Raw genomic sequence first — 27,527 nt, forward strand, 5'->3', positions numbered from 1 at the left:
CTTATTTTCGGCTTATGTATAGTGATAGATGGCGACCGTATTTACCTCTACATCTAAAATGATAGATTAGATTTGAAAAAATAAAAATTTAATCATGTGTTAACAGTAATTGAATTCGGATCTCCATTGAAGCTGTTTTGTTTTAGTTTTTGGTTACCAGATTAGTCTTGTTTTGATAGTGCTGTTGTTTGATTATGTGAATGGACAAGTTTGGAATCTCCGAAATAACAGAAGGGTGCAATGGTGAAAAAAATTGACTCATGATAGGTTGTTTCTCTAGCTATAGCCCCCCAAAATCACACCTTGAATTTCTTAATTAGAACTCAATTCCTTTATTTTGAATTCGATTACGGATACACAAACATTTTCTATCACCCTCATGGAGCCTCTGCTAATTCATGGGGTCCATTATTTTTAGTTTTTCTTCCCTTAACACAAGAAATATTGGGGAAGAAATGATAGAACCTAGAGTCTCCGATGCATAATTTTAAATACTTTTAACCACTTAAGCATGCTTAAGTCTTGTTGACAAGTCCCTGCTGTGAATCTGGCTGCAATTCGCTCCTCCTATTGCCGGCGACTATTGGCAATTAACCTTGCAGAGGCCTCTCATTATCGATATCCATAAAATCTAACCAACCAAACACACTGTCAAACAAAACAGCAATATTGAATTGCAAGCCAGGAATGGAAGCTGAAAAACAAGATGCCCAAACCTGAAAGGAGCGCAGCAACTGGCTTACAACTGAAGCAAGTTACTTATGTTTTCTGAAGAAGAAAAAAAACACACACACACACCCAAAAACAAGTTAGGGTCATCTAAACATTTCCAAGTAATAACAAGTGTAAAGACAAGAACACAACAAATGCCCTTTATGTTCATATTTTTAATCATTTGATCCCTTTACCATATACTAACATCGATATTGTCTCCAACTCAACAACCTACATTTAGCATTATCTAAGAAGTATTAAATGTAAACCACCAAAAGTGGCCCCAGTGATTTTGTCCGCCATTTGGGTAAGGCTCTGGGGTTCGGTTAGGTTTGTTCCCCAGTTCGAGTCCCGGCAGTTGCAACACCTAGTGGTCAGCGGCAGGCTCAGTTCCGGGAGTGGGGATTAGTCAAGGTGCGCGCAAGCCCCCCGGACACCTCATGGTATTTACCAAAAAAGAAGTATTAAATGTAGCAGGAAAAATAGAACCCCAAGAAGAGTTCATGGAAGTACAATACTTTTCCTCAAACCTTACAGCAATTTTCATGAGTTCCTGTCCCACTTGATCGGGGGGAAGAAGTTTTTGAAGTGTATCCATTCTTCACATGCAATGCAACACATTTAATAAAAGTTAATGACCATCAAAGCATGGATGAATAATAAATCAACCCAATAAATTCTTTTACTTCCATTGTTTGAAGAAACTTACATCTGGTTGGGAATTCTTTGCCGTCCACCTGGCGGCAGTTGACTCCTCCAATCCCCTCCTGTATCAATTGATGGTTCTGCAACTTGAGGAGGCCTCCCATTATTGTTCTCCATCGAATCTAACCAAACCAAAAGAAAATTTGTGAAACAAAACAATAAAAGATTGAATGGCAAGTTCAAATGAAATCCCACCAGAAAAAGGAAAAAAAAATTTGTGAAAAGGTTGCTAAATTTGAACGATGATGGTGATTGTAAATATGAACATGTATACTATACCTTTAAGCAAATTTGAAGCATGAATTTGTCACGAACCACATACGCAATAATCCAAAGAACAACAAAAATTGCAAGCTTATATGGGCAAACTTGGAATTTTAGAAATAATATGAGTGTAACGGTGAAAAAAATTGAGTCAATCTCATGATGGGGTTGTTTATGCGGCAATCAAAAAACCAACACACACTCAAGAGTTGAATTGTATGATATTATAGGGGGCTCCACTTGTATTTTCCATACTCATTATTTTAATTTTGATTACCAATCAGTAAACATGTCACACATGTGAAGTTTAATAAATGTATGAATTAAAATACTAACAACATATACCTTGAAGCGGTATGATGATCAAACCCGCAAACCGGGAATGACTTGAGAGCCAAGCAATCTTCCACTCACTCGCAACTCATGGTTGCACATGAACTCGCCATACATGGATCTTGGAAAGATGCGCATGCCCACGAGGCCACACTACAGAAGGATTCACACAGAATTTGGCTGTAAGCTAATTGAAATATTGTTCTTCTACTGAATTGCTTGCCACAGAAAGAACCTTGTAAGTTGGTGTGGGCTCATTTGATTTTCATGAGACTGACGGCATTTGAGTAATTTGAGATTGTGACTGCTACATGACTCACGTAGGCTTAGACAAACCACCAACTAGCTAATAGTGTTTTTCACACCATCCATAATGTTGACATAAAATCAGAACATAATATATTTTTAAATTCCTAAAGTTGAATGCGGACAGATAACTCAAATTTACAACCTCATGTAAATAATATCTATACAAAACGATGACTACGTAACAACATTGACATTTACACAACCACTACTCTATGAAATTTCCCACACCAAGGCCACACTACAAGGATTAAGGGAATAAAAATGAGCCTAATGTGTTGAAATTTCAATATCCTCAGAGAGGGCCCTAATAACTCAACATGAGTCTTTGTTTAAACAATATCTTCCAGGGTCTCATCTATGGTACACCTTTCAACCCTAGCTCTAGAGCAAGCCAAAAGCACAAGAAATACTAAGGACGTAATTGAAAATTTTATAGGATTATCAACACCCTTGCGGACATGAAACCACTCAAATGTTGCGGAAAACAGTTGATAGACGGCACCAGCTAAACCATAATAGTCAGCTAAGTTGAAACAGGGTGTGTTACGGGGAGATGGATAATGAAGGATGCGCAGCATTTCCCTCCTCCTCAATACAATTCTGTCCTTGATAACTTTGTCTACAATATCCCAGATGCAGATCAGAAAAGCTGCAATAGCAAACAACAAACCACCTTGTGCATAAAGAGGCTTATTTCGGGAGGATAACTGTTCACAAGCAGCTGACAAAATCTCTAGTACAAAGCTAGCTGTTAAAAAGGTCCACTCTGATGAAATATTCTGCAAAAGAAATCAGTAATGCTTTCAATTGAACATTAAAGAAAATCTTGCTATCGCTTTGTGAGCTTGCATAAATTCAACTAAACAAGTCTAACCAATGAACAAAACAAAAGAATAACACAAAAACCATCATGTTTCAGTACTATGCAGCGTTTGGCGTTAACAGCAGCATGCTCCTAACACCACATGCTGCACGGATGAGTTGGGCAGTAGACATCCTAAACTTAACAAGTCTTCTAGGTTTGACTTCAACCTGCCTGACAGTTCATTAGTTTTGAAATGATTTAATGTCGTTACAGGCCAGTTATTTCGAGTTCAGAACTATCCCATCACAATTGACTTTGGCTGGTAGAACGGTATTGAACCAATTCAACCTGCAACAAGAAAGAAAATAACCCCACCCAACAGGTCACCAGGTCCGTCGGAAAAATGCATGCCCGACTTTAAAAGAGTACTGGCTGGTACTTAATGGGTACCACAACAACATCCAGAGGACATTCAAGGTTAGAATCTTGTCATGGGCAACCTAGAAGCTAGATTAAAATGTTTGGGTATCATTTCTGGGGCAATAGGGCATGAGTGAAGCTACCAAGATAGGAGAGGGTCAAGCCAGTGCCAATAGAATGGAATTCGGGCTTTGGAAGTGTGATGGAATATAATAATCCCCAAGGTTAAGTAATTAAGCCTTTCTACTCCTTGTCAGTGCTAGCTTTTGAGGAATATTGGCTCTGCAGCATATTGACTAGGTTGAAGGGAAACAATGTTTACCTGCAGTATACTAACCCCACTCTGTGATGACAAGGCATTCATGTTCGCTTGTTGGGAAGCACTGACAGGAGTTTGTGGGGCAGAGCCCAAAGCAAACTGCTGCAATGAGTTCAGTGTATTTCCTTGTCCTGAATCCAAATTGTAACTAGGATGCAACCAAAACATATTGGAACTAGGCTGCAACCAATACATCATGTTCTGCTGCGCTGTTCCAGATAAAGAAGACATGGAACTTTGCTGCAAGCTCGCCATATTGTTCTGCTGCACTGTTGCTGCAGAACCTTGTAAGTTCATTAAAAGCATCTGTGGGTTTATTTGATTTTCATGAGATTGCACTCTAGTAATGTGAGATTGTGAAAGCTGCATGGAGTGCATACGAGATGGGGGGAGCTGCCCTTGATGCAGAGAAGAAACTGGCTTCCTACGTCCATTTATGTTAATAAAATTTACTATCTGCTTTTCGTATAAAACCAACTTGTCTTTCAAACCAGGTGAAATGCTACTTTTGGAAATCTGTAAGACTGATATGAGGCGCTCCAACATGGCCTTGAAGAAATTCAGTTTGTCAAGCTGCTTTGATTTTGGTGGTTGTGGAAGAGAATTGTGCTGGCAAACAGAAAGAACAACATACACGATGAGTAAGCAACAAAATAGCAATGTTACAAGTAACAAGACTTTGTAGCAAATAATATTATTGGCATTGTAAGCGAAAAAAGTAAACTACTACTGGCATTAACAATCCCATGTAGGCGGTATACATGGCTGCAATAATTAAACAGGAGATCTAGTTGGAGGGATCTATCACAGACCATCACCATGATAACCTTGAAGGGACAGGCTGCTCAATGGTAAAAGTTGAGCAACAAATTGAGTGAGTAAAAGGATGAAGTGATTACAAACCTGCAGAAGATAACTAGCAAATCTCTGATACATTTCACTTAGTTCGGGTAAATACATCTCCTTCATGACTTCGATCTGCAAATCGAAGTCAGCAAGACAAAGATGATTAGAAAGAACTTTGTTGCAGCTACATGCTTGTAGACACCAGATTTCTTTGTTTCTTAGTACCTCATGCATCTATTAAAGTGTTTTTTGTCTAATGCTTCAAAATACAGTGTTCAATAATATAAAGAGATTCTTTAGAGAATTTATAAAGGGCATAGTGGTCTCTATCTTTGAAGCTTCTTTCTTATGGGATATTAGAAAATTTGATTCCCCACTACTAAAAATGTTTTTTTATCTATTCCTAGTTTATTACCCATCCGGTAGTTCAATTGACTTTATTTTTTCAAAATTTTAAATATAAACAAAATAGACATCAGAATGCCATGCTTTCTTCTGAAAATAATAGAAAATTTGATTTTCTGCCACTGAAAAATGAATATTCTGTATTCCTAGGTTATTCACCATTATGTCCTGTGATTTGAGAAGCAACCATCATTCCTGATCAATGTTTTAAAAAGTGAAAGCGTAAGCCGAGACGTTTTACCTCCAGTGAGGCGAGGCGTAAGCCTCGAAGCGTTGAAAAATACCATTAAAAAAACCTGATAAACCCTGAATATAATCCCTATCCAAAATGCCAAACTCCCAAATTGCTGCATTTCATTTCCTTTTCAATCCTATATCACTCACTTGTGAACACCAGTTTCCATTTTCTGAGAATAATTGAATGTTCAGTTTTTCACTACTAAAAACTGTATCTTATTTCCTCGAAGAGATAAAATTTCATTTTCATATCCCCACTTTATTATCGTTGTCTCCTATTGTTCCAGCAGCTAATGACATTAGTAATAAAGCCTGTATATAATCCCCAGTCCAGCTCACCTGAGGAACTGAAATGAGGACCTGTGAGTGCCTGTAACAAGAGCCAGTGGATTAAATCTGACATAATCAAATGGCAGATATTCCTATTAAACCAATCAGACCGGATTATCTCCACAACCCATACACCAAAATGGCTGAAACACTGGAGCCATAGGAAGAAAGAGAATGGGCCGAAAACTTGCAAGATATGCGTTGGTCTTGTTAGTTAGGTGATCACAATCACAAGTCTTCATTTTCAGTCCCAAGGGTGAGCAGTACTGATATAATCCCTACCCAAGTGACCAAGCCCCAAAACAGCGGCTTATATTTCTTTCTAATCCTAGCCATTTAATGGCATGTAATTACAGTTACCCAAAAAAAATGGCATTTAATTACATGCCAGAGAATCTTACCTCTTGATAGACCTCCTCTTGCCAGTCAACCCCATTTGCATGTCTTGTCGAGGATATAGAATCTGGAGTTGGTACTGAGTTATACAAAATTATAAGTAATAAAATCATACAAAATTTTCTTATGAAGGAAATAATGGAGAAAAACATTACCTTCAGAATTTTTTTTTTTTCAGGTCAATATTATCTTCAGAACTTTGATCAAGAAAAGTGGGAACCAATTCAGTCAAAAGTGCTCCTGCAAAAACATGAACGGTATTTAAAAGACCATTACATATGACATGAACAATCTGAGAACACACTGAAAACCCAAGTGGCCAAACGGGATTATAAGTGATAAAATCATACAAAATTTTCTTATGAAGGTAACAATGGAGAAAAGCATTACCTTCAGAACTTTTTTTTCTATGCTCGATATTACCTTCAGAACTTTGATGAAGAAAAATGGGACCCAATTCAGTAAAAAATGATCCTGCAAAAACATGAACGGTATTTATTTGAAAGATCATTTTACATGACATGAACAGTCTGAGAACACACTGAAGCCCAAGTGCTTAAGCCAAACAGGATTATAAGTGATAAAATCATACAAAAAATTTCTTATGAAGATAATAATGGAAAAAAGCATTACCTTCAGAACTTTCTTTTTTTCGGTCAATATTACCTTCAGAACTTTGATCAAGAAAAATCGGAACCAACTCAGTCAAAAATGATTCTGCAAAACATGAACGGTATTTATTTAAAAGACCATTCCACATGACATGAACAGTCTGAGAACACACTGAAAGCCCAAGTGCTTAAGCAACAGGATTATGAATACACAGCAGTGTAGGTAATACAGCCATGGGAAACTGTTATTGATAAACAACCATCAGATTCAAAGACGCTTCAGATAAGAGTGTTCTCCAAGTTTCTATTCACAAGATAAGGATCCACAAATTATGTTTTTAACAACCAAAATAAAACTTTTACAGTTAAACTATCAAGAGCTTAACAATAAGTATCTTTCTCAACATTATTCATGAAAAAACAATATACCAAAACTAAAGTAAAAGGAAAAAAGAAGCTTCAACTGTCAACCAATAAAGTAACAGATATAACGTCTCCAAGTGGCAACTATGATTCTAAAGTCTAAATCTGAATGGGAATCATGGTGGTCTACCCTACATACCTATTTTAGACGTATGCAAAAAAGCTAGTAAATTAGGCTGAGTATGTGCTTTTCTCTTTTCTTAAGGTTTAATTGCTATTTCCTTATTCTTTTGGGATTATTATTTCCAATTCTATTTCCTTGCCCTCATGCGGAACCACTGTGATCATCTAATTACTAAACAATGCTCAAAATGTCCCCTCCATTATATGTCTCAAATCAACCTAAAAAAGAAAAGCAACAACCGACAGGGAAATTTCAAAATGATCACAAAATTTGACACTCATTCAATCATCACAAAATTAACTGCCAACGTAGATATCGGAAATGAGTCTCTTCAGATAAGACGTGGGGAGGAAATAGTAGACCATTTTCAGGCAATTAAGCAATAACAACAAAGCTACACAACACAGGAAAACGCCCTATTTTTGTTTTGTCAAACCTGCAGCTTTCCATATAAAACACAAATATCACAATCTCTATATGTCAAATAGCATGCAAGCAGGGAGACAATGGCAGTAGTATCCTATTACCATCAGAGTAGGACTGTAAAGAATTGGCCATTGTGTTCTGAGACTTGGTCTCCATTGTTAGCATCTTCAGACTAATCTTCCGTAGGTAATCCGACTGTAAAAAGAAACCCATGCTAAACTTAGACTACATTGCTATCCAAAATACAAAGAGAGCTGAATCACAGACCATGTTTATTTAAGAAATTACATATGTACAGATCAGTACAAATCTAAGTAGAGTTACTTGCCATATACTAAGAAAAATTTGGACCCAAGAGTTATTGAAGTACCTGGCTTGTGGCAGCAGCATAAATCTTTTCCTCAAACCTTACAGCAATTTTCTTGAGCTCCTGTAATCCCTCTTGACTAGAGAAAGGGAGATGCCTCTTCAATGTCTCCATTCTTTACATGCAACACAATAAATAAAATTTATCGACCATATCAAAGCATGGCATGGTGGTAGAGTTCTTAACAACAAAACTGAATTCAGGATGAATAAATAAATTCGCACAAAAGGGGTTATATATCATTCAAGCATGTTAGCTTTGATATATCATATGCAGTCATTTCTGTATGAATACATGAAAGCGCATCCTGGTTTCATGTAAGTAAACATATATGAGGACTAGATTACTAGCTTTTCTTTCTTTCTTTAGACATACATCTTGTTGACAATTTTTTGCCTCGTATCTGGCTGCAATTGATTCCTCCAATCGCCTGTGCCTATTGAGGGATCTCCATCTCCAGAAGGGCTCATTAAGGGCAATCCAAATCCAGAAGGGCTCATTGAGGGCTCTCCATCTTCATCTTCAGAGGGGCTCATTGAGGGTTCTCCATCTTCATCTTCAGAGGGGCTCATTGAGGGCTCTCCATCTTCATCTTCAGAAGGGCTCATTGAGGGCTCTCCATCTTCATCTTCTGAAGGGCTCTCATTATCATCAGCGTACATCTTGTCTGTGTACATTGAGGGTTCGCTTGAACCACCTTGAGGAGGCCGAGGCTTCTCATTATCAGTATCCATCAGCTCTAACCAACAGAACACACCACCCTCAAACAAAACTTGAACTGCAAAAGATCGGAAACCAGAAACTATCAGTATCCTGCTCCTATATACTAAAGGGTACGATCTAAAACCAGGAACAAATAAACCTAACAATTAGATAATGAAATGAACTAAGCTTAGAGTTCTTACCTTTTGGCAGAGTGAGAAAGGTTTGGCAACTTGAAGATGAAGACCACTCTCTCTTTCCCACTTAAGTTGCAGGAAGTTTCCCTCATTTCACTATCTCGTTGTGCTCAAAAGTCAAAAAGAAGACTTGCCGTCGATTTACGCAGACTTGCATCCGATTCCAAGTTCTATATAATAAACTTTTAAAAAACTACATATAATCATATAAAAGATGTCACGTCATCTGCATATTGTCACTTTTTGAGGATAAATTTTTCATTTTTCCAGAAAAATTTTTTTTTTTAAAGAATAAAAAGTTTACTTTTGGAACTATTAAAAAGTATTAAAAATTTAGAAATTAAAAAAAATATTATTCAAGCAAGAATTCTTTTTTCATCAGAAGGTAATGCTTTTATTCATAATCGCATCTAGACATTAACATCTTCAGCGAGGATGTTAAAAAGCCCTCCACACACCCACTAGAACATCCACTGCTTGCTTCCTTGTGATCATATTGACGAGGGCCTGTGTCCATTTTCAGAAGCGCTCTGCTGATCATCATCTCGTGCTTGTAAATTGAGGGTTCTCTTCCATCAGCTCTAATCAACAAAATAACAAAACTTGAATTGCAAAAACTAAAAAAGCAATCAAAGTTAAGATTTTGAACAGCTTAAACCTTCCTTTTCAATTCAAAATTTTAATTTCAGAAATTTCGAATATATTCGGCTATGCTATTTAGATATTCCAAAGGTATAGCCGCGCGGCTATACTATTAAAATATTCAATTATATTTAAATAGTATAGCCGCGCGGCAATACTATTAAATATTCGAATATATTTTAAAAAATTTAGCCGCGCGAATTATTTTTAAATTTTTTTTGGTCTAAAAATAAAATAATGGAGAATGAAACGAATTAGGTTTTTTATTTCAATCTTAGGGTTATTACCTTGGGCAGAGATAGTGGGAGATCACAGGAGACTGGAATTGCAGACTTACAAAGAGATGGAGGAGGGAGACAGAGAGATGTTGAATCTTCTTGCTCAATATTGAACCTTTGGACCGAAAGCAGCCCCATTTTTTGTCTCGGTTTTCCATTCTGATTGCTGCAGAGCAGCTTGGCATGAGAGAGAGAGAGAGAGAGAGAGAGAGAGAGAGAGAGAGAGAGAGAGAGAGAGAGAGGATATCTTTCATTTGCTCTTCCATTCCATTCGTTGCTGCATGAAATATTTAGAGAGAGAAGAGAGAAAAGCTCGCAGCTGGCTGGAGCTTATATCTCTCTATATTATTTATTTTCCTGTTTATAATTTACACCCAACCCAACTTCCATTTCCTCCAGGAATTATGTCTTCTCTCTAATATATTGATTGACACACCATAATTTGGTAATTACGTTCGCATTTTCTGCTGCTCTTTTACTTCAAGAAACTAAACATTAAACACATAATTATTTAAAGGAAAATTCTCCAGCAACTAATGCTACAATCCAAATTAAAATTACTTGGCACGAAGGCTGATGCTATTGGAAAAAGAGTAACGCTAGAAACTAACCTATGAAATTAGTAAATAAATAGAGATGAATTTAGGGTGTGTATTCAATTAGGATTTTAAAAGACTATTTTGGTATTAATAAGTCTTGGAGTATTTAATTAAGACTTTTAAACAATCTAAACAAGTATTGTGGTATTCAATCATATTTGTTTTTCTAATTGTCTTAATTAAAATACACTTCATTAATTTAATTGACATGACATATAATATGGACATGCCACATCATGTGTTATAAAAATGTTGGATAAAAATGTGGTAAGTGTAGCATTACTCTTAAACAAGTAACAAAAAGTCTTTTGGTATTCAAAAAATTGCAAATTTCGAAGGATTTTTTTTTAAATAAAGAATTTATGTGACTTTTTAGTGGGAGGTATAAATACCAAACCCTATCTCAAATCTCACCCCAACCTATTAGACTTTTCACATGAGATTTTTTTTGTCTACTAGAGAAGATGAATAGCTCTTCGTAAAGATAAACAGCTCTTCGTGAACAAGGTATTACTTCTTTCTTATATTGTGTATTCTTACGTTTATTGTCTGTTTATTTGCTATATGTCATGTTTGTATATAGTCTGTGTCTATGGCCCTTCGTGGGTTTGCTGCTACCTTTTTCATGTTTATATATGATAGCTCTATGGCCCTTCCCAACAATTGCTGCTACCTTTAATTGATGGCGTATATATATACATAAAGCTGGCGTCTTTGTTTATATGTGAACAGAACAGGATTGGTCAACCCAATCACAATAGAATTGTTTTCGTCTTTAATTATTAATTTGTTTTCGTCTAGATTCCAAGAGTAGAGTATGAGGACTTGTTAATTGAATGAAACAAAATCTATGCTTTGAATCGCTTGAGGATAGCTCTAAGTTTTTGTATACATGCAAAACTCAACTTTATATAAACAAGAACTGGCAGAGACAATTCGCATCATCCTAGCCTTCACTCCATATCTCTCTCCTACTATTAGCAGCTATGCCATTAATATTTATCAAAGACCTGGGACTTGATATGATATGGATTTCTTGTCAAAGACTTGGGACTTGCCATAAATATTTACCAAAGTTAGAAAGAAAATAGAAAATAGGAAACATGAGTGAAATTCTTTTATTTTCTTTTCTTGTTTGGTATGATACGTATTCTTGTGAAATAACTAATAAATTTCTTACATTGTTGTAGTAGTAATTTAAATGGGGGATTCACAACAAGGAAATGACAAAGGAAAGGGCAAAGAGAAAGAGAACTAAGAATCTTGGACCATGGACGATACCAATGAGTTGTTGCACCTCTTGGTGGATGCTATCAATAGTGGATTGCGTGATGCTAATGGGTCACTTAGCAAGCAAATTGTAGAAAGAGTGATACTTCCTCGTCTTAATGCGAAAATTAGGTTCCCAAAAACTTATAATCATTACTTGAGCCGAATGAAGTGGTCTAAGGAGAAATATAACAAGATGTCTATGCTTATGCGTAACAACTCTGGCTTTAGGTGGGATCCAATTGAAAAGACATTCACTGCTAGTGATGAAGTATGGAAATGGATATTAGACCATGATTACATAGCAAATGGATATTAGACCATGCTTCAGCGGATCATTTGTGCCTTAGGATGAATCCCAAGTATGAATCTCCATTATTTTCTCAGCTATCAGTTACTCAAGATTTTATCCCCCTCATCCTCCTCCTCGTCTGCCTCTCTCATTTTCTCCCTTCAGAATTTTTATTTTTATTTTTTTATGAAATTCTCCCTAGCGAATTGCGACAGCAGGTATGTTGCCATTTAATTAATGTTCAATTTTAATTACATTTTGTATATTTCTTAATTAGTCCCTGCTAAGTGTTTTTTAAATCTTTTGTTGGTACCTTATTTACAGATTTTCTATGAAAGAATCGATGGAGGCTGATATTTGAAGTGATCTAGTCAAACTTAAAAGGCGGGATATCAACAACTCCTAAGCTTTTTGGCATGGGTGGATTAAGAAAGAAGATGGCGTGGTATCTCCAATGGATCATGTGTCAAATCAGGAAAGACAAAAGCAAATATTTCGCTGTTGATAATCCATTGATTTTGTGAAGACATTAAGAGATCGTTTGGTACACAGACTTAATTTGGACTGATATGGACTAAATTTAGTACCATATTTGTTTCATTTAATTCTAGTATTAGATGAGATTGCTAATACCGGGCCCACCAAAAACACCTCCTTAGGAGGGGACTACTAAGCCTTGTAAAAATGAAGGATTAGCTAGTCCTATCTTCACTAATGTATAAGATGCATATATTATATTATTATAATGTACATATATTACTATTATTATTATTATTACTACATACGCATATACTATAATGTACATATATACATGTATATACACATACATGTATATATATATATAAACACATATATACATATATAATATATATAAATATATATAGATATATACACGTATATTATTATTATAATATATTCATATACACATACATATTAATATTATAATAATAGCATACATGTATACATGTATATATATGTAATATATATTATATTATATATTAATGTACATATATACACGTATATTATTATTATAATATACCCATATACACATACATATTAATATTATAATAATAGCATACATGTATATATGTAATATATATATATATATAAGTATATATACATATATGTGTATATATATTATACCCATGTATGTATTATAATATACATATACACACGTATATACACATATACATTATATATTTATACTATATGTATATATATTATAATATACATATATACATGTATATTATTATTATAACATACCCATATATATTATCTATTATAATACATATATATATATATGTATATGTATATGTATTATACCCACGTATATATTATAATATATAGATACACCTATATACACATATATTATATACATGTATATATGTATATTATAATATACAATATATATACATATATATTTTATAATATATATAATATATGTGTATATATATATTATAATATACATACATATATATAAATATATGTATATGTATTATACCCATGTATATTATAATATACATATATACACATATATACGTGTATATATGTATATTATTATAATATATATATATGTACTTTTATATTATACTTATATACATGTATATACACATATATGTTTTATATATATATATATATATGTGAAAAAATAAAAAAATTCTAGTCCTAATCCAAGCATACACCAAACGCATGATAAGTGTTATCTAACTTACACCAAGTCAAGCCAAGCCAAGCCAGTTCCTAAGCATAGTCTATGTCAAGACAGTCCTGTATAACAAACGAGCCCTAAAGAAGAGGTACAATCGCTAGAAGATAGTGATCCTCCTAGAGCTATATATGAATGGATACACCTGCGATTCCAAGAATTTAAGTCAGTATATGAATATAATTCTGCAATGCACATAATTACATCCCTAATGAAACTATGTGGCAGAATATTGCTGACCATGATATGCTTGAGAAAACATTCAGTACTTTCCATGCCTCAAACGTGTTCCTGCAGCAGCAATATAGATGTAGTGGCTTCACGAAGTACTCGTAGTTGGTATCCTGCCTTTTCTTGGCTGAGTAGAAAAATGAGCTTCTGATTTAAAATCATCAAACTCGCCCAATAGGCTCAGCGCCATCCCAGAAGTGAATGATGCATCTCAAGAAGTGAAAGTAACCTCCTCTTGTGGCAGTACCCACATACATGAGCGAGGATCCAGGCTTACTTGTTGGCAGTGAAAAAAAAGAAGTCAAGGTGCCCATTCATATGGCTTGGGTTCAAGGAGCAATCTAGCCACAAAGGGGAAAAATACCTCCAATAACAAGGGGAAAGCCCAGATTAGTCAGGCCCCTAGAAATGTTGAGGGTGCTTGTCACAAGTGTGGAGTAAATGGACATTGGATGCGTGCCTGTCGTACGCCGAAACATATGGTGGAGTGTATTAGTCTTCATTTAAAGGGAAGAATATGCAAAAAAATATATTGATCATATGATCCAATGGACGTATCTAATCCACCGACCACTTCTGATCCATTGGATATATCATGTCAGTTAGACCTTATGCATATGAACATTTTTTTATTTCATTGTTGAAAAGGGGAATGAAGTATATTGATCTAAATAGATCCCTTGAAGATACTCTAGCATCTTCAATCAATATGTCAAATTGCCAAATAGACATGAAATGGCAAAAATTAAAGGTTAAAATTGCTTTAACCAAGTAATCAAATCATACATAAATTTAAAAGCTGAAAGAGATATATCAAAAATAACATACAAAAAAGCTTGATGTCAAATATTATTTTAATATTTTTTTAGTCATGGACCGCACTATCATTTGCTTTTAAAAGTATAATAAAATAATATGATATTTAGTATTTTAGGTGGAGTTAAATTTATTCTAAAGTATCAAATCGCTACATAAGCCATCAAATTCAAATTTAACATTTTGCATTTGACATCTTTCCTAAAAATGCTCTAATACGCTAATTGTTTTGAGCAATCCAATATATCATAATTAAGCACATATATTATGTATTATAGGCAGAGCAAAAATTTATTGCCCCCCAAAAAAAGCAGCACTCATTTCAAAGTAGTTTCTCCTGAAAACCCAACAATCCCACTCATCTGCAGCCATCAAACCACCAGAAGCTCCGTCGCCAAACCACACTCATTCCACAGGCGGTGCGCCGCGCGGATGGGGTGGTTCTATTCTATGGGAATTGGTGGTGGATGTCTTCCTGAAATTACATAGATGATAGGGGTAAAACAGTAAGTTTGAGTGATGGGTGCTTTTAAATTGAAAACAAAGAATCAACCCAGAAATCAGGATCACTTGGACTTAATTGGGTTATCAACGAACGAATTGAGCAACTAAATGTAGGGTTCTTATTACCTTGGGCAGAGAGTGAGGTGAGTGTCTTGAGGTTACTGGACTGGACAGACTGGACAGACTGGAGTTGCACAACAGAGTGTGAGGCGATGGCAGCTAGTATAGTATTCGAATATATTTCAGAGGTATAGCCGCGCGGCTATACTAGTCAAATATATTTTCAACATATTTCAGCGGTATAGCCGACGACGATGATGACAGCCCTTCTGCAGATGGAGAGCCCTCAATGAGCCCTCCTGGAGATGGAGAGCCCGCAATGGATACAGACAATTGGAGGAGCCGACTGCAGACAGATTCAAGGCAAAGAATTGTCAACAAGAAGTGTTTTCAAAGGTATACCGTATAGCAATATTCGAATATGTTTTAAAAACTATTTAAATATATTCTAATATATAGCCGAATTTTAAAAAGTATCGCCGTCCGACTATACTGTTGAAATAATAGAGTATATTTTAGGAGTATAACCTCGCGGCTATACGATTAAATATTAGAATATATTTAAAGAGTATAAATATTCGAATATAATTTAAAATGTATAGCCATTCGGCTTTGTGATTTAAATATATTATAATATATTTAAAAAGTATAGCCGTAAATAATCTAACAAATATAGTCGATCTGCTATACTATTAAAATAATCAAGGTTTTTTTTCTTTTGTTGTAGTTTTATATCCACCGTATTTTTCTACCAATGCCGGTTGAATTATGAAATTATTGGAATCTATATGCATAAGGAAGCACTTAGGCGAAAAATATTAGAATGATGGCGACTTGCACTGTGATCTTTGTCTTTGAGACTGCCGATGCCAAGGGGAGAGAATGATTGATGTTGTTGAACTGATCTATCTAAACCCTGTTCCTGAAAACCCATTAGCGCAGAAAACACCCGCGAACCCAGAAGAAGAATATTCAAAGCCACAGGCACTCTCTCTCTCTCTCTCTCTCTCTCGCTCATATTTATGCAATTGATTTCTAGCTCATGAAATAGAATAGAGTCCGTAAAGTTGCAGACTCGGCCTTTTTGGTGATTTGTGTGGAGTGAAACACCGTAGGTGGATTTTGGGTATTGATGGGATTTTTGTTTTATCCTCTGCTTTTTTATGTCTACTTTGAATGAATGAACGAACCCGATCATGTACTGATGTCTTCTGTCAAGTGTACATGGAGGCTCTTGCTTCTCAAAACTGTTACAATAGTAACACGTGTAATAATCCTTAAAAAAATATTAATTATGTAATCTCTCATTTATCTTATATTAGTCTCTCCACACGCGCTTCCGCGCCTACGAAAAGTTTTTTTTTATAGAAAATTTTAAAAATTAAAAAAGATAATGGGTAATTGTGTTCCATAAAAATATGATTCATTATCTGATTTTTCTTTTTAAAATTTTTTTTAATATGAAAAAGTGTGAATTTATCATATTTTTCTTATTTAATTAATAATTTTTATTTTTATTTTTTGCATTAACTAATGACATTTTCTGATATTTTGAATGTCTCATTATTCTCTATTTTTTACTTTATATATATAGATAAATTAATCATATATGAGTTACGTACGCGTGCAACCAAGCCGAAGGCCTTTAATTATAGATATCCCGAATTTAAGATGAAAGTTCAAATGTGCTTGGGTCCTACATATATGATGAACACGGATGCGACTCTCCTTTGCTTCACTAATCACAACTAATCCATGAAGCCAAAGTTAGCCACAAATTATCGGCTAAGGTGGTCAAATTTCGGTCAATTACGAAATACCAAGCTTGATTTTGACTCTCCTTTTGGTTTCCTATTCCTTAATTTCCAGTCAATATGAGTTCCTTAATCAAACTTTTATTAGGTGACTCATACAAGAAACGTGAGTATGTGAAAGATAGGGGCAACACTTGCTTTCAAGTTATCATGAATTTACAGTTTAAAACGAAATACAATAGACTGAATTAAAATATGATATAAATCCAGAGGCAGCTTTCTCAAAATTTAATCTTAGTAATGACCCAAATTAAACAAGCCAATTTCTAGATCTTCAACTTCAATCATGGATGAGAAGCGTGCATGTTAAATGGGTTGGAATATTCACTATCATGGCGCCATCCATATGTCATGAGCTGCATATACTTCTTAATGAGACATTGAGACCAAGGCTATAAGTTTTCGGGGCTAAAAGCGCTATTGTTTCTGCACCCCAAGTTCTGTGTTCGAATTCCCCTTCCTTAAATATCATTTGTATCAATTAAAAAAAAATGAAATCTTCTACATTTCTATATGATTTGTGCAATTTACGAGAATGACAACATGATTTTTTGCCCTAATTTATTCACGAGATAAAATTCTAATAATAACACGTGTAATAATCCTTATAAAAATGAAATCTTCTACATTTCTAGATCATTTGTATAAGTTTGATGAAGGATTCAAGTCCTTACTCATTCAATAGAATTTATTTTTATGGACTAACAAATAAAAAAGTTGTGGACAAAATCATCTGGACCTTTGAAGATCCTACAAGGCATCCTTCTTATGTTGTGCATGGAAAGATTTTGAAGTTAAAAGCCACAAAGAAAAATGGTCATAATGCTACGTGGCTTGCTGCTAAAGGATGCAATGGAGTTGGAAATCATTTTGAATACTCTAATGACGTTGTACGACCCTCAAATATTCAAAGTCCTATGGGCCCTTTAGTGATAATTTGTGTGTTAATACGTGTCTATGTTCCTAATTACGTTATTAAATTTGATTTGGCCCAAATTTTATTTACTCCATGGAGTTTCAAATTTTGTGAATTTTGTCTTTTTTAGATTGCCAAGTATAGTAATTGAATGACACGTCTACAAGTCTGTTACTTTAGAACATGGAAGGGTCACAATCCTTGAATTGCTATGCTTAGCAAAATACGACGATTAACTTGGATTTTATTTAATTATCTCGTCGTTGTGAAATCTTACATCCAAAAGATTTGACTTGTCTTTAAAATCAAAAAGCGATGTCATTTTTTCAGAGAAAGTCGATAATATGCTACAATTAGAACTCATACCTTTATGAGGGAGCATTTGCCCAAACAAAGTGTACGACAATTTTCTAATATTTATTCTTCTTCAATAGAACTATAGAAAAGGGTAAGTAATTACAAAAGAATTTAAAAATAAAACAAAAATATTCTCGCCGTCACAAAACATTATAAGAAGAGGTCCCGGTATTTTCTTTCAAAATATGACCTACCAAATTGTCTGTTGTTGGTTCAGGTGAAGAAAAAAGAAGTAAGCATAGTACTTAGTAGCAGGATAAGTAACGGTAAAAAATTTAGATGTTGGACCGCAAGCCAGAATGGTGTGGCCTACATGAAAAACACAACTCAAAAGAAGGTCCATGGATGGAACTCCAAAATAATGCAGCTACTGATGGGATTAGGTGGCCAACCGCTTAGCACAAAAATGTCACAGGGCACTGTACCCGCCAGAATTCAAATTAACAAATGCTTAAACACAAATTACTAAGCTTAAGTTTCAAATTAACACTTTATCTCTCATCCAATTAACTCTGAAAACGAGATATCAACTTAAAAATTATAAAAAAATATCTTTGCTTTTCTCCTAATTTTCTATTGCAGTGCAGATAAAGATAGATTTGCAGTTGAAGCAGCCAAGTAGCTCTCAACTTTTGCTTACTTAATAAACAAACGCAGGAGGGAAGTTAGGCCAACGGTTAGCTTCCTTCCCTCCAAACCTTCTGATTCTCTTTGAATCAAAGCAAAGCCCTTTAGCAGTTGGATTTTTGGTCACCGTCTGAAGACCCAACTTCACCTTTCTGACATGCTCTTCACACCCATCTGCTGTTACTCAATCCCCCCTTTTATAGACTTCAGTTTCTTTCATTCTGTTCATGTTGAGGTCCATCCTTCGATACCCAACAAAGCTTTTGACCTCTTCTGCATGTTTTGTGCTTCTGGGGTGAGAGATTGAGGTCTTGAAAGTGTTTGGGTTTGTGGGTTTTTGAAAAAATTGATGGAAAGGTGATTAATTTTCTGGGTTATTCAATTTGAGGTAATATATCCAAGGAATCCATAAGAAGTTTGTGCCTGAGTGAGTTTTGTCAGCATAAAGCTGTAAGCTTTATTTGTATTGGGATACTTAGAGTTGGTTTTAGAGGAGAGAGATTTTCTTGGTTTCTGATCACCTGGGGTTTTGAGCTGCTGTTGTTGGTTCCAAGCTGAAGCCTGAAGCTTTAAGGCCTTGGAGATACAAGCTTCTAGATCCACTGCTTTTGGATGCTCAACCCAAATGGTATTTTTCACCTTTTGCTTCATTGAGCTCTCATGCATGACAATTACTGAAGAAAACATGAAAGTTGCATGAATATCCTAATACAACGCTTCCTTCCACAAAGCCAACTGCAAGCCCCATATTTGTGAAAATTCCCAGCATAACTTTTATGATACAAGTCTCATATATTTCATGTTAGTCTCCAAATTTCAGTTCACACCATATATCACTTTTCTAAATCCATATATATAGCGGCCAGTAGAATCATTCTCGATGAATATCCGTTACCTTTTTCCATCAGAGCCCATGTGTAACTCTGCTGGCAGTACGGTTTCATTTTCATCAACTTCTCCAGGAGATGATCGGACGGCTGTTAGTGCAATCAGAACAAGGTCCTCTAGAGCTCCCCCTTCTTCATTCTTAATGAGAATGGCTATGAGAATATCAAGAGCAAGGTGGTTCATCTTCTTAAGAAGAGTATTCCACTACCAAAATGGTTCAAGGTCTGATCTTGGGTCAAACCCTTTCAATTCCAGCACTTGGATGATGCTGGAATTTATTGCTTTGGTTGTTCAAATAAGTATCACCACAATTACTTTGGCTGTTTCAAAGAAGGAGAGGCCGGTTTGGCCTATGAGAATTTGGATTGTTGGGTATGATATTGGTTGTTTTCTCAATTTGCTGGTGCTCTTCGGGCGTTACAGGCTACTTTATTTGTCTCAAGGAGATGGTTTCAACCTCTCTGACATGGAACAGCAGAGAAGCACTGAAGAATCCAGGTACTTTTTCTAGGCTTCCGTTACTTCCTTTTAGTTATTATGGTTGTGATGAAAGATTTGGATACATATTTGTAGAGTAAAATATATGGAAACTTGCACATCTCAAATTCTGATATATGGTGTAACTTACAGGACCACACATTTGATGAACAGGTGTAGGACCTCACTTGAGCTATTCTTTGCAATATGGTTTGTAATGGGTAATGTTTGGGTCTTCGATTCTCGCTTTAGTTCTTTTCCTGGAGCTCCAAAACTCCATGTGCTCTGCATCTCTCTGCTTGCTTGGAATGCCATCAGCTACTCTTTTCCCTTCCTGCTGTTTGTGCTGCTATGCTGCTGTGTTCCCCTAATGAGCAGCCTGCTTGGATACAACATGAACATGGGGTCCATTGATAAAGCAGCATCTGATGACCAAATTTCTCAGCTTCCCAGCTGGAGATATAAAGAAGTTAACACCAAAGTAGAGCTCGGAAATGATTGTGATTCAGGATGCCTTGCAAATGAAGATCCAGTAAGTCATAGTTATACATATGGCCTTGCTTTGCAAATAGTATGCGTCCTGCTTGGGGTTTCTTCATACATGAGAATCTCAGTTTCTCCTCTGTAAGGCTGATTAGTTTGCTTCTTAATCCTTTTCTTGTGTTTACAGGATTGCTGTATTTGCCTGGCTAAATATAAAGACACGGAAGAAGTAAGGCAGTTGCCATGTTCGCATATGTTTCACCTCAAGTGCGTTGATCAGTGGCTCAGGATCATATCTTGTTGTCCACTTTGCAAGCAAGAACTGCAGAGATAGGAAACAAGACATCAAATTGACTGAGCTTTGTTTTTTTCTTTTTTGTTTTCTTATACTTTTGGTGTGATTTTACATGGTTACTCGAGCGAGTTTATTGCTTGTACAGTGGAGCTCACCAGTAACCAAACTATACCTAAGTTTATAATCTTTGAATATACAAACAGCGAGAGAATGATGTCGGTATCTTTGATTTTTCTTTTCTGCAATATTTACCAAAAACACATTCTTTTTGAATTTTTATTGATATGTGTACATACAAATGCACTAAAGAAAAGAATGCATCAATCTTTGTAATGATCTCAAAAGTTTGGGCTTTAATATATGGTACTTTTCTACAGTCTATGCTTTTCTGTGTGTACTTCAATGTGTTGGCTGTTCTGAAAATCTACTTCAAACAATAGCAGCAAGAATTATTAATATGAAGCAAAGTTGTGCTCAATGAGAATTTTCAATCTGTAGGAAATTCTGGATGTTGATTCTTGTGTACCATCTCAGTCAGATTAGTCATTGACTAGGCAAATGCAAATCACTCTAGTTGAACCAAATGCAAAGCTACCTACCCATATTATTTCTCCAAAATAAATAAGTAAATAAAATCCAAAATTATGTAGCCTTAAAGCTACTTTAGACAAAAGTAGAATCAACATGTAAAGGCCAAGTCGTATGCAAACCAGTAGATTAAGCCGGTTGATCAAGGCAATGACTCTGCTTTAAGTTCGAATCACCTTTTCTGCAGATTAGATTAATTTACTATCGCTGAGTTTTAAGAGATTTTTATTCACCAAAAAGACTTTTTACTTGATCATAAAAAATACCCTGTTATTGACACACACACACACACAAAACAGAGGCCCAAAACAAACGGACTCCATGCAAATCATCCCCAAGTATCAAAACCACTGAAACGGGGCTTCGTGTTGAGACAAACGGGCTCTTTTATAAAAACTGAGCCCATGCAAATCAAGCAAACTGATAGGAATCTCTATATGAGCTGGCGCTGTTGTTAACCATCAGTTAGGTTATAGTTAGTTGACAGTTGGTGAGGTTAACTCTATCTAAGGTAGAGAAATTGTATCTTGTTCTTTGTGAAAGAAATAATATCATTGTTGTTGTTTGACTATCAATGGCATCGAGAAAATAATTCCATCAATAGTTAACAGCTCATATTAACCTACGTGTCTAGTGGTTGGCAGAGTTTAATGACGACGCCGTTTTTGTAGAGATGGCTTGGGAGTTGACTTGGCAGTTGGCTCCCCAATTTTGACAAGTACAATGGTTTGGTGAGATGTCAATAAAGTTGAGATGCGCAAAGTTCACTTAGATGGGCAACATAAGCCGAGTCCACCTATGTTGTTCCCTAATTTGTCTTTTTTTGTTTCTTTTAAAATAAAAACATAAGTGACCTGACCTTTTCATTTCACCAAAATAACATATCTGAACCCTTTTAAAAATATTGAAAATACTTTAGTTAAAAACACTATAATTAGAGTAAATTAATAATACTAAACAGAAATTAATCACACTATAAGTTGAAAAATACCAATTAGTATGTGCAAAGCGCGTGCTAATAAAATGATTCTTAGATTTCATCTCGTGTTTATTTTATGCGATGCGATTTTTTGAGAAAAGTCCAATGAAGATATAAATTCTTGTATCGAATTTGAACTATAGTATCTCTCTTTCTATTTGTTTTAAAATTTAAAATATTTAAAGTTTCATGCGGTATATATTTCTTTTTATTTCAAAACTGAATTCTTTTGAAAAGTATGCTTTTGTTAATAAATAGTTTGTATAAGACCAAATTATTATAAATTGGATATTATACATGAAAAATGCTCCTACAGTAAAGCCAATTCATTAGAAGAAAAGTTATTTTAAATTCTTCGTATAAATATTTGGAAGTACATTTTAATTAGTTATCAAACAGCCCACCAGATGTGACTGGTTGCCCAACTCTATATGGTTCAAAGCTTGCGGCTGGCATTACAAGACTCTCCTCTTTCCTACATTCTCGTTTAAAGCTCAAGCTCACACCTTCTGTATTCTCATTCTAAACCCTCTCTCTCTCTCTCTCTCTCTCTCTGAGCTTGTGTGTTTGTGTGTGGAAAAAAATGAGTGATTTAAGGTCTAAATTCTTGGAGGTCTACTCTGTTTTGAAATCTGAACTTCTCAATGACCCTGCTTTCGAATTCACGGACGTTTCTCGTCAATGGGTTGATCGGGTATTTCCATCTATCTCTGTATTATGCTTATAATTCATGTCTCAATGTGTGCATAGCTTTGAAAGATGGAGTTTTTATTATTATTTATTTTCAATGCTCTGTTACATTCAGTTAAGTTTTGTAGATTTCCCTTTTTGTTGGTTTTTTTTATAATGTAATAGGGTGTTACCTGGGTTTTGGAAGGAATCTTTCACTTTGGTGAAAGAAAATTAATTGAATCGAGCAAAATTTATTTTTTGGCTGAAAACTTTGATGGGATACTTTTGTTAGACAAAGATTGTTGAGATTCAGTTCAAATTTTATAAGAATGTTGGTATTGGGAGTGGCTTGAAAGCTTTTCTTTTTGGTCAGAGTAAGACAACATTGCTTGCTGCCATTGTTTGTTTGGCTTTTTTTTTTTCCACATGAACCACCCGATCCCATAATACTCAAGACACTCAATTACCATGATTTAGTTCAGATTCAGAGCAAGAAACCTTGCAGTCTTATATCTTATTGTGAATACCAATCTCCAAAATAAAAAGGGAAAATTAAAAAGAAGAGAAAAGTTACTTCTGATTACAGATTGACAAATATACAATTAAGATGTAATACATAATTATCAAAGGATTATATTAATGCAAATGTTAAAATGAATCGATGTGCTGAGTCGATATTTAGTCCAAACATTGAAGAGGGTACAATGGGAGATGCTCCAGGTTGTCTTTAAGGTGTAACATGACACGCTCTACCTTGTAGATTCGTCACGTTGACTTACATGTGAGATGAGATATAGCAACCATAGTCGTGTCTGAACCATAGGCAAGATCTCCTTTTGTGCATGATTTGTCCATCCTGAAAGGGCAATCGTATTAGCATTCGTAGATCCTCACATGCATATCTCTGTTTGTGTGTGTCTGTGTGTGTGTTTGAAGTCCAAGGGGTGTATTTTTCTTTACACTACGCTGTGGCACAAGTTTATTCTCAAATTTTCTGTTGCTCTTAATCACTTTAGTTCCTATTTCACACTGATATTTGTATTGCTTGGGTTAAGTAAAGCTCGAGTCAAGTGTACGTCCTATTTGAATGTTTGTGTCCCTTTTGTTGCAGATGCTGGACTACAATGTGCCAGGAGGTAGAGACATGTTACATTTTCTGATTTTTCTTCGAGCTCTTTGTGATAGAACTTCTGCTCATAAACTTGTACCATGGCAGGAAAGCTGAATCGAGGTTTATCCGTAATTGACAGCCTAAAGTTACTTAAGGATGGAAGGGAGCTAATGGATGATGAAATTTTTCTGTCATTAGCACTTGGTTGGTGTATTGAATGGGTATGTCTACATAGCGACTTCTGCCATTTTTCTTTCCCCCTTCTCTTCTCATTTAGTATCAATCACAATGGTTATCATACCTCAGCAATTCTGCTCTTTTGCAGCTTCAAGCATATTTTCTCGTTCTTGATGATATCATGGATAGCTCTCATACACGTAGGGGTCAGCCCTGCTGGTTCAGACTATCAAAGGTGTGAGCCTCTACCAAGAGTGATTCTTTTCCTTGTACAGTTCTCTTTTTAATTGCTTTGAAAATTCTAACTTCCATTGTTGTTAATATTAGATTGGCATGATTGCTGTGAATGATGGCATACTACTGCGCAACCATATCCCGAGAGTTCTCAAAAATCACTTTAGGGGAAAGCCCTACTATGTGGATCTGCTAGATTTATTTAATGAGGTAGGGATGTCCTTACATAGACATTAGACCAGGACCAGTAAGTTGTTTTTTTCTTTTTAACCATCCATCAATCATTGACATTGATATGCAGGTGGAATTTCAAACAGCCCATGGACAATTGATAGATTTAATTACCACTCATGAAGGAGAGAAAGATCTGTCTAAGTACTCATTGGCACTGTAAGTGAAAATTGAGATGATTTGTATCTTATATAAATTATTTTCAATTAAATCTATTTACTTTTTCTAAATCTAAAATGGTTGTCTAATCATGCAGTCACCGCCGCATCGTTCAGTACAAAACTGCTTATTACTCATTTTACCTTCCAGTGAGTACAAATTCCTTTCTATGCATTCATTTTCATCTTTATGGTCAAAGTGCCTCTAAAAAGGTTGATGGTCAATTTGTCTTTAGAGATGTTTACAACCGATGGTTGTCTGTGTAGATGAAAAATTGCTGTCTTTATTGTCGTGTAATGTAAGGCTGTTCATGTCTAGGATTTTTTCTCTATGTGAATGGAACTGCGACTTTTGAAGAATTTTCTGGTTGCTGATGGTCATATATTGAAGTAGTTCATAACCTCTATAGAGCAGAGTTCTTGATTTTCTTTTTGTTCTCTCTAAAAGAAGTTGGTTTCAGTTCCTCCAAGTTACAAATGACTCATTTCTTAGAGTCTTGCTAGATTCTTGTCATTTTATCTTCCTAAACACCTGAAACCATATAAAATAATGAAACTAACATTTTCTATATAATTGCTATGTCTAGTTATATTTAAAAGCATGCTTATTCATGCCTGGATTTAGTGAATGTTCTTTTAGATATCTTGCTTATGGCCAATGTATGCACTCAGGTAGCATGTGCGTTGCTAATGGCAGGCGAAGATCTTGAAAGCCATGTTGATGTGAAGAATATTCTTATTGAAATGGGAACCTATTTTCAAGTACAGGTAATAGTTAATATAACATAATAGCTGATAAACTGTAGGAAGACTAGGAAAAAAAGAGAGGGATGCCAAAACTACAGCTCCAAGATCAATCTATGACCACTTTTTTTTTTTTTTTTTTCTTCCTTCATTATTTCTTCCCGGCAATCAAGCAGCATATATTTCTCTATTGCCCTTTTTTGTTTTGTTTAACTAAATGATACGCTGATGTATTTCGTAGGATGATTATTTGGACTGCTTTGGTGATCCCGAAGTGATTGGCAAGGTATGTTGTTGAGCTATATTCATTTGGCTTTTGTTCATGCAATTCCCTACCATCAGAGAGTTATGAGAGATCTAACTGTTTGTCCTTTGAAATATTAGGTTGGGACAGATATTCAAGACTTCAAGTGCTCTTGGTTGGTTGTGAAAGCTTTAGAACTTTCCAACGAGGGACAAAAGAAACTATTACATGTAAGCAAGAAAATTTAATTTCTATAAATTGTATACTATGTCCTGGTGTTATAATTTTTGAGTATATTTATCTGATTTGTGTTATGTTACCAGGAGAACTACGGGAAAGATGATCAAACATGTATTGAAAAAGTAAAAGAGCTATATAAAGTTCTTGATATTCAGGTTATTCTCCCTGTCTACTCTTTCAGCTTTACATTTTCTTTGAGCAATAGGTTTATCAAGAGTTTGCTTCTTTTGCATATTTCTTGAGTTGGAACCAATCATTTAATGTTAACATTGCATTTAACTTGGGGTTTGTAGGGTGTATTTCTGGAGTATGAGAGCAGCAGTTATCAGAAACTTACAGAATCCATTGAATCTCATTCAAGTAAAGCGGTACAGGCAGTGTTGAAATCATTCCTGGCAAAGATATACAAGAGGCAAAAGTAACAAACGAAGGAAGCAGAATAAAGGACGACGAAGAAAGAAGAATAAAAGAAAAGGGCAAAATGTGTTTGTAACCCATCTAGATCCTTTAGTTTTCCTGCTTTGGCTCTCTGAAGAAAAACTCACCTGCTGAATTGATTAGGCAAAATTTGCAAATTTTGGTGACTATTTTATCATTGTATTTTAAAATGTGTTGTAAAACTGATTTCATCTTTTTGGTCTTAAAAGTATTATAGGCCTATAGATCACTGCCCACCCAGAAATTACTCCTCAATCAAAATTGCTTTAGCATTATTGAAAGAAAAAAAAAAAACTTGAAGCTGCTGTGCTGTATTGGACATTTCCTGTTACTCCAACCAAGATCATTGTGATATTAGCATTGATATGTCAAATGCATCAATTAGGCACATGCCATGTTATCAACACTACTGTATCCACAGGTAAAGTTACTTCCTGTGACTCCAGCTTCAACCACCATTAACCAGCTAATTTACACCCCTGCCTCCCCGAAGAAAAATTAACTTACTTTCCTGTCTTAGTGCAG

The 27,527-nt window shown here is 35.2% G+C and overlaps 4 protein-coding genes across 5 annotated transcripts; 2 read left to right on the plus strand and 2 right to left on the minus strand.

Annotated features, from left to right (window-relative positions):
- Positions 1 to 2,397: 2,397 nt before the first annotated feature.
- On the minus strand, positions 2,398 to 6,152 carry LOC117630850 (mediator of RNA polymerase II transcription subunit 15a-like). The gene is made up of 4 exons (XM_034363660.1): positions 6,089 to 6,152; positions 4,773 to 4,847; positions 3,873 to 4,478; positions 2,398 to 3,104 (listed from the first exon to the last, which is right to left on the minus strand). The coding sequence occupies exons 2-4, from the start codon at positions 4,836 to 4,838 to the stop codon at positions 2,655 to 2,657; spliced, it is 1,122 nt and encodes a 373-aa protein (XP_034219551.1). The 5' UTR covers positions 4,839 to 4,847; positions 6,089 to 6,152; the 3' UTR covers positions 2,398 to 2,654.
- An 88-nt stretch (positions 6,153 to 6,240) lies between these two features.
- Positions 6,241 to 8,886, minus strand: LOC117633282 (putative uncharacterized protein DDB_G0290521). The gene is made up of 6 exons (XM_034367018.1): positions 8,410 to 8,886; positions 8,038 to 8,149; positions 7,769 to 7,862; positions 6,717 to 6,800; positions 6,474 to 6,557; positions 6,241 to 6,323 (listed from the first exon to the last, which is right to left on the minus strand). The coding sequence occupies exons 1-6, from the start codon at positions 8,766 to 8,768 to the stop codon at positions 6,241 to 6,243; spliced, it is 816 nt and encodes a 271-aa protein (XP_034222909.1). The 5' UTR covers positions 8,769 to 8,886.
- Positions 8,887 to 18,944: 10,058 nt separating this feature from the next.
- LOC117633031 (E3 ubiquitin-protein ligase At4g11680-like) lies at positions 18,945 to 21,560 on the plus strand. 2 transcript variants are annotated; one of them, XM_034366702.1, is made up of 3 exons: positions 18,945 to 20,429; positions 20,583 to 20,940; positions 21,079 to 21,560. In XM_034366702.1, the coding sequence occupies exons 1-3, from the start codon at positions 19,924 to 19,926 to the stop codon at positions 21,223 to 21,225; spliced, it is 1,011 nt and encodes a 336-aa protein (XP_034222593.1). In that variant the 5' UTR covers positions 18,945 to 19,923; the 3' UTR covers positions 21,226 to 21,560. The 2 variants fall into 2 exon arrangements, with proteins under 2 accessions (XP_034222593.1, XP_034222592.1); XM_034366701.1 differs by having other exon boundaries at positions 18,959 to 20,429; positions 20,562 to 20,940.
- Positions 21,561 to 23,150: 1,590 nt separating this feature from the next.
- On the plus strand, positions 23,151 to 27,406 carry LOC117631648 (farnesyl pyrophosphate synthase-like). Its single transcript, XM_034364915.1, has 12 exons — positions 23,151 to 23,447; positions 24,537 to 24,561; positions 24,642 to 24,757; positions 24,862 to 24,948; positions 25,041 to 25,157; positions 25,249 to 25,337; positions 25,435 to 25,486; positions 26,009 to 26,104; positions 26,322 to 26,366; positions 26,465 to 26,554; positions 26,648 to 26,719; positions 26,858 to 27,406. The coding sequence occupies exons 1-12, from the start codon at positions 23,337 to 23,339 to the stop codon at positions 26,984 to 26,986; spliced, it is 1,029 nt and encodes a 342-aa protein (XP_034220806.1). The 5' UTR covers positions 23,151 to 23,336; the 3' UTR covers positions 26,987 to 27,406.
- Positions 27,407 to 27,527: the final 121 nt, after the last annotated feature.

This window comes from Prunus dulcis, chromosome 6 (assembly GCF_902201215.1).
Source record: "Prunus dulcis chromosome 6, ALMONDv2, whole genome shotgun sequence".
Taxonomy (NCBI): Eukaryota; Viridiplantae; Streptophyta; class Magnoliopsida; order Rosales; family Rosaceae; genus Prunus; species Prunus dulcis.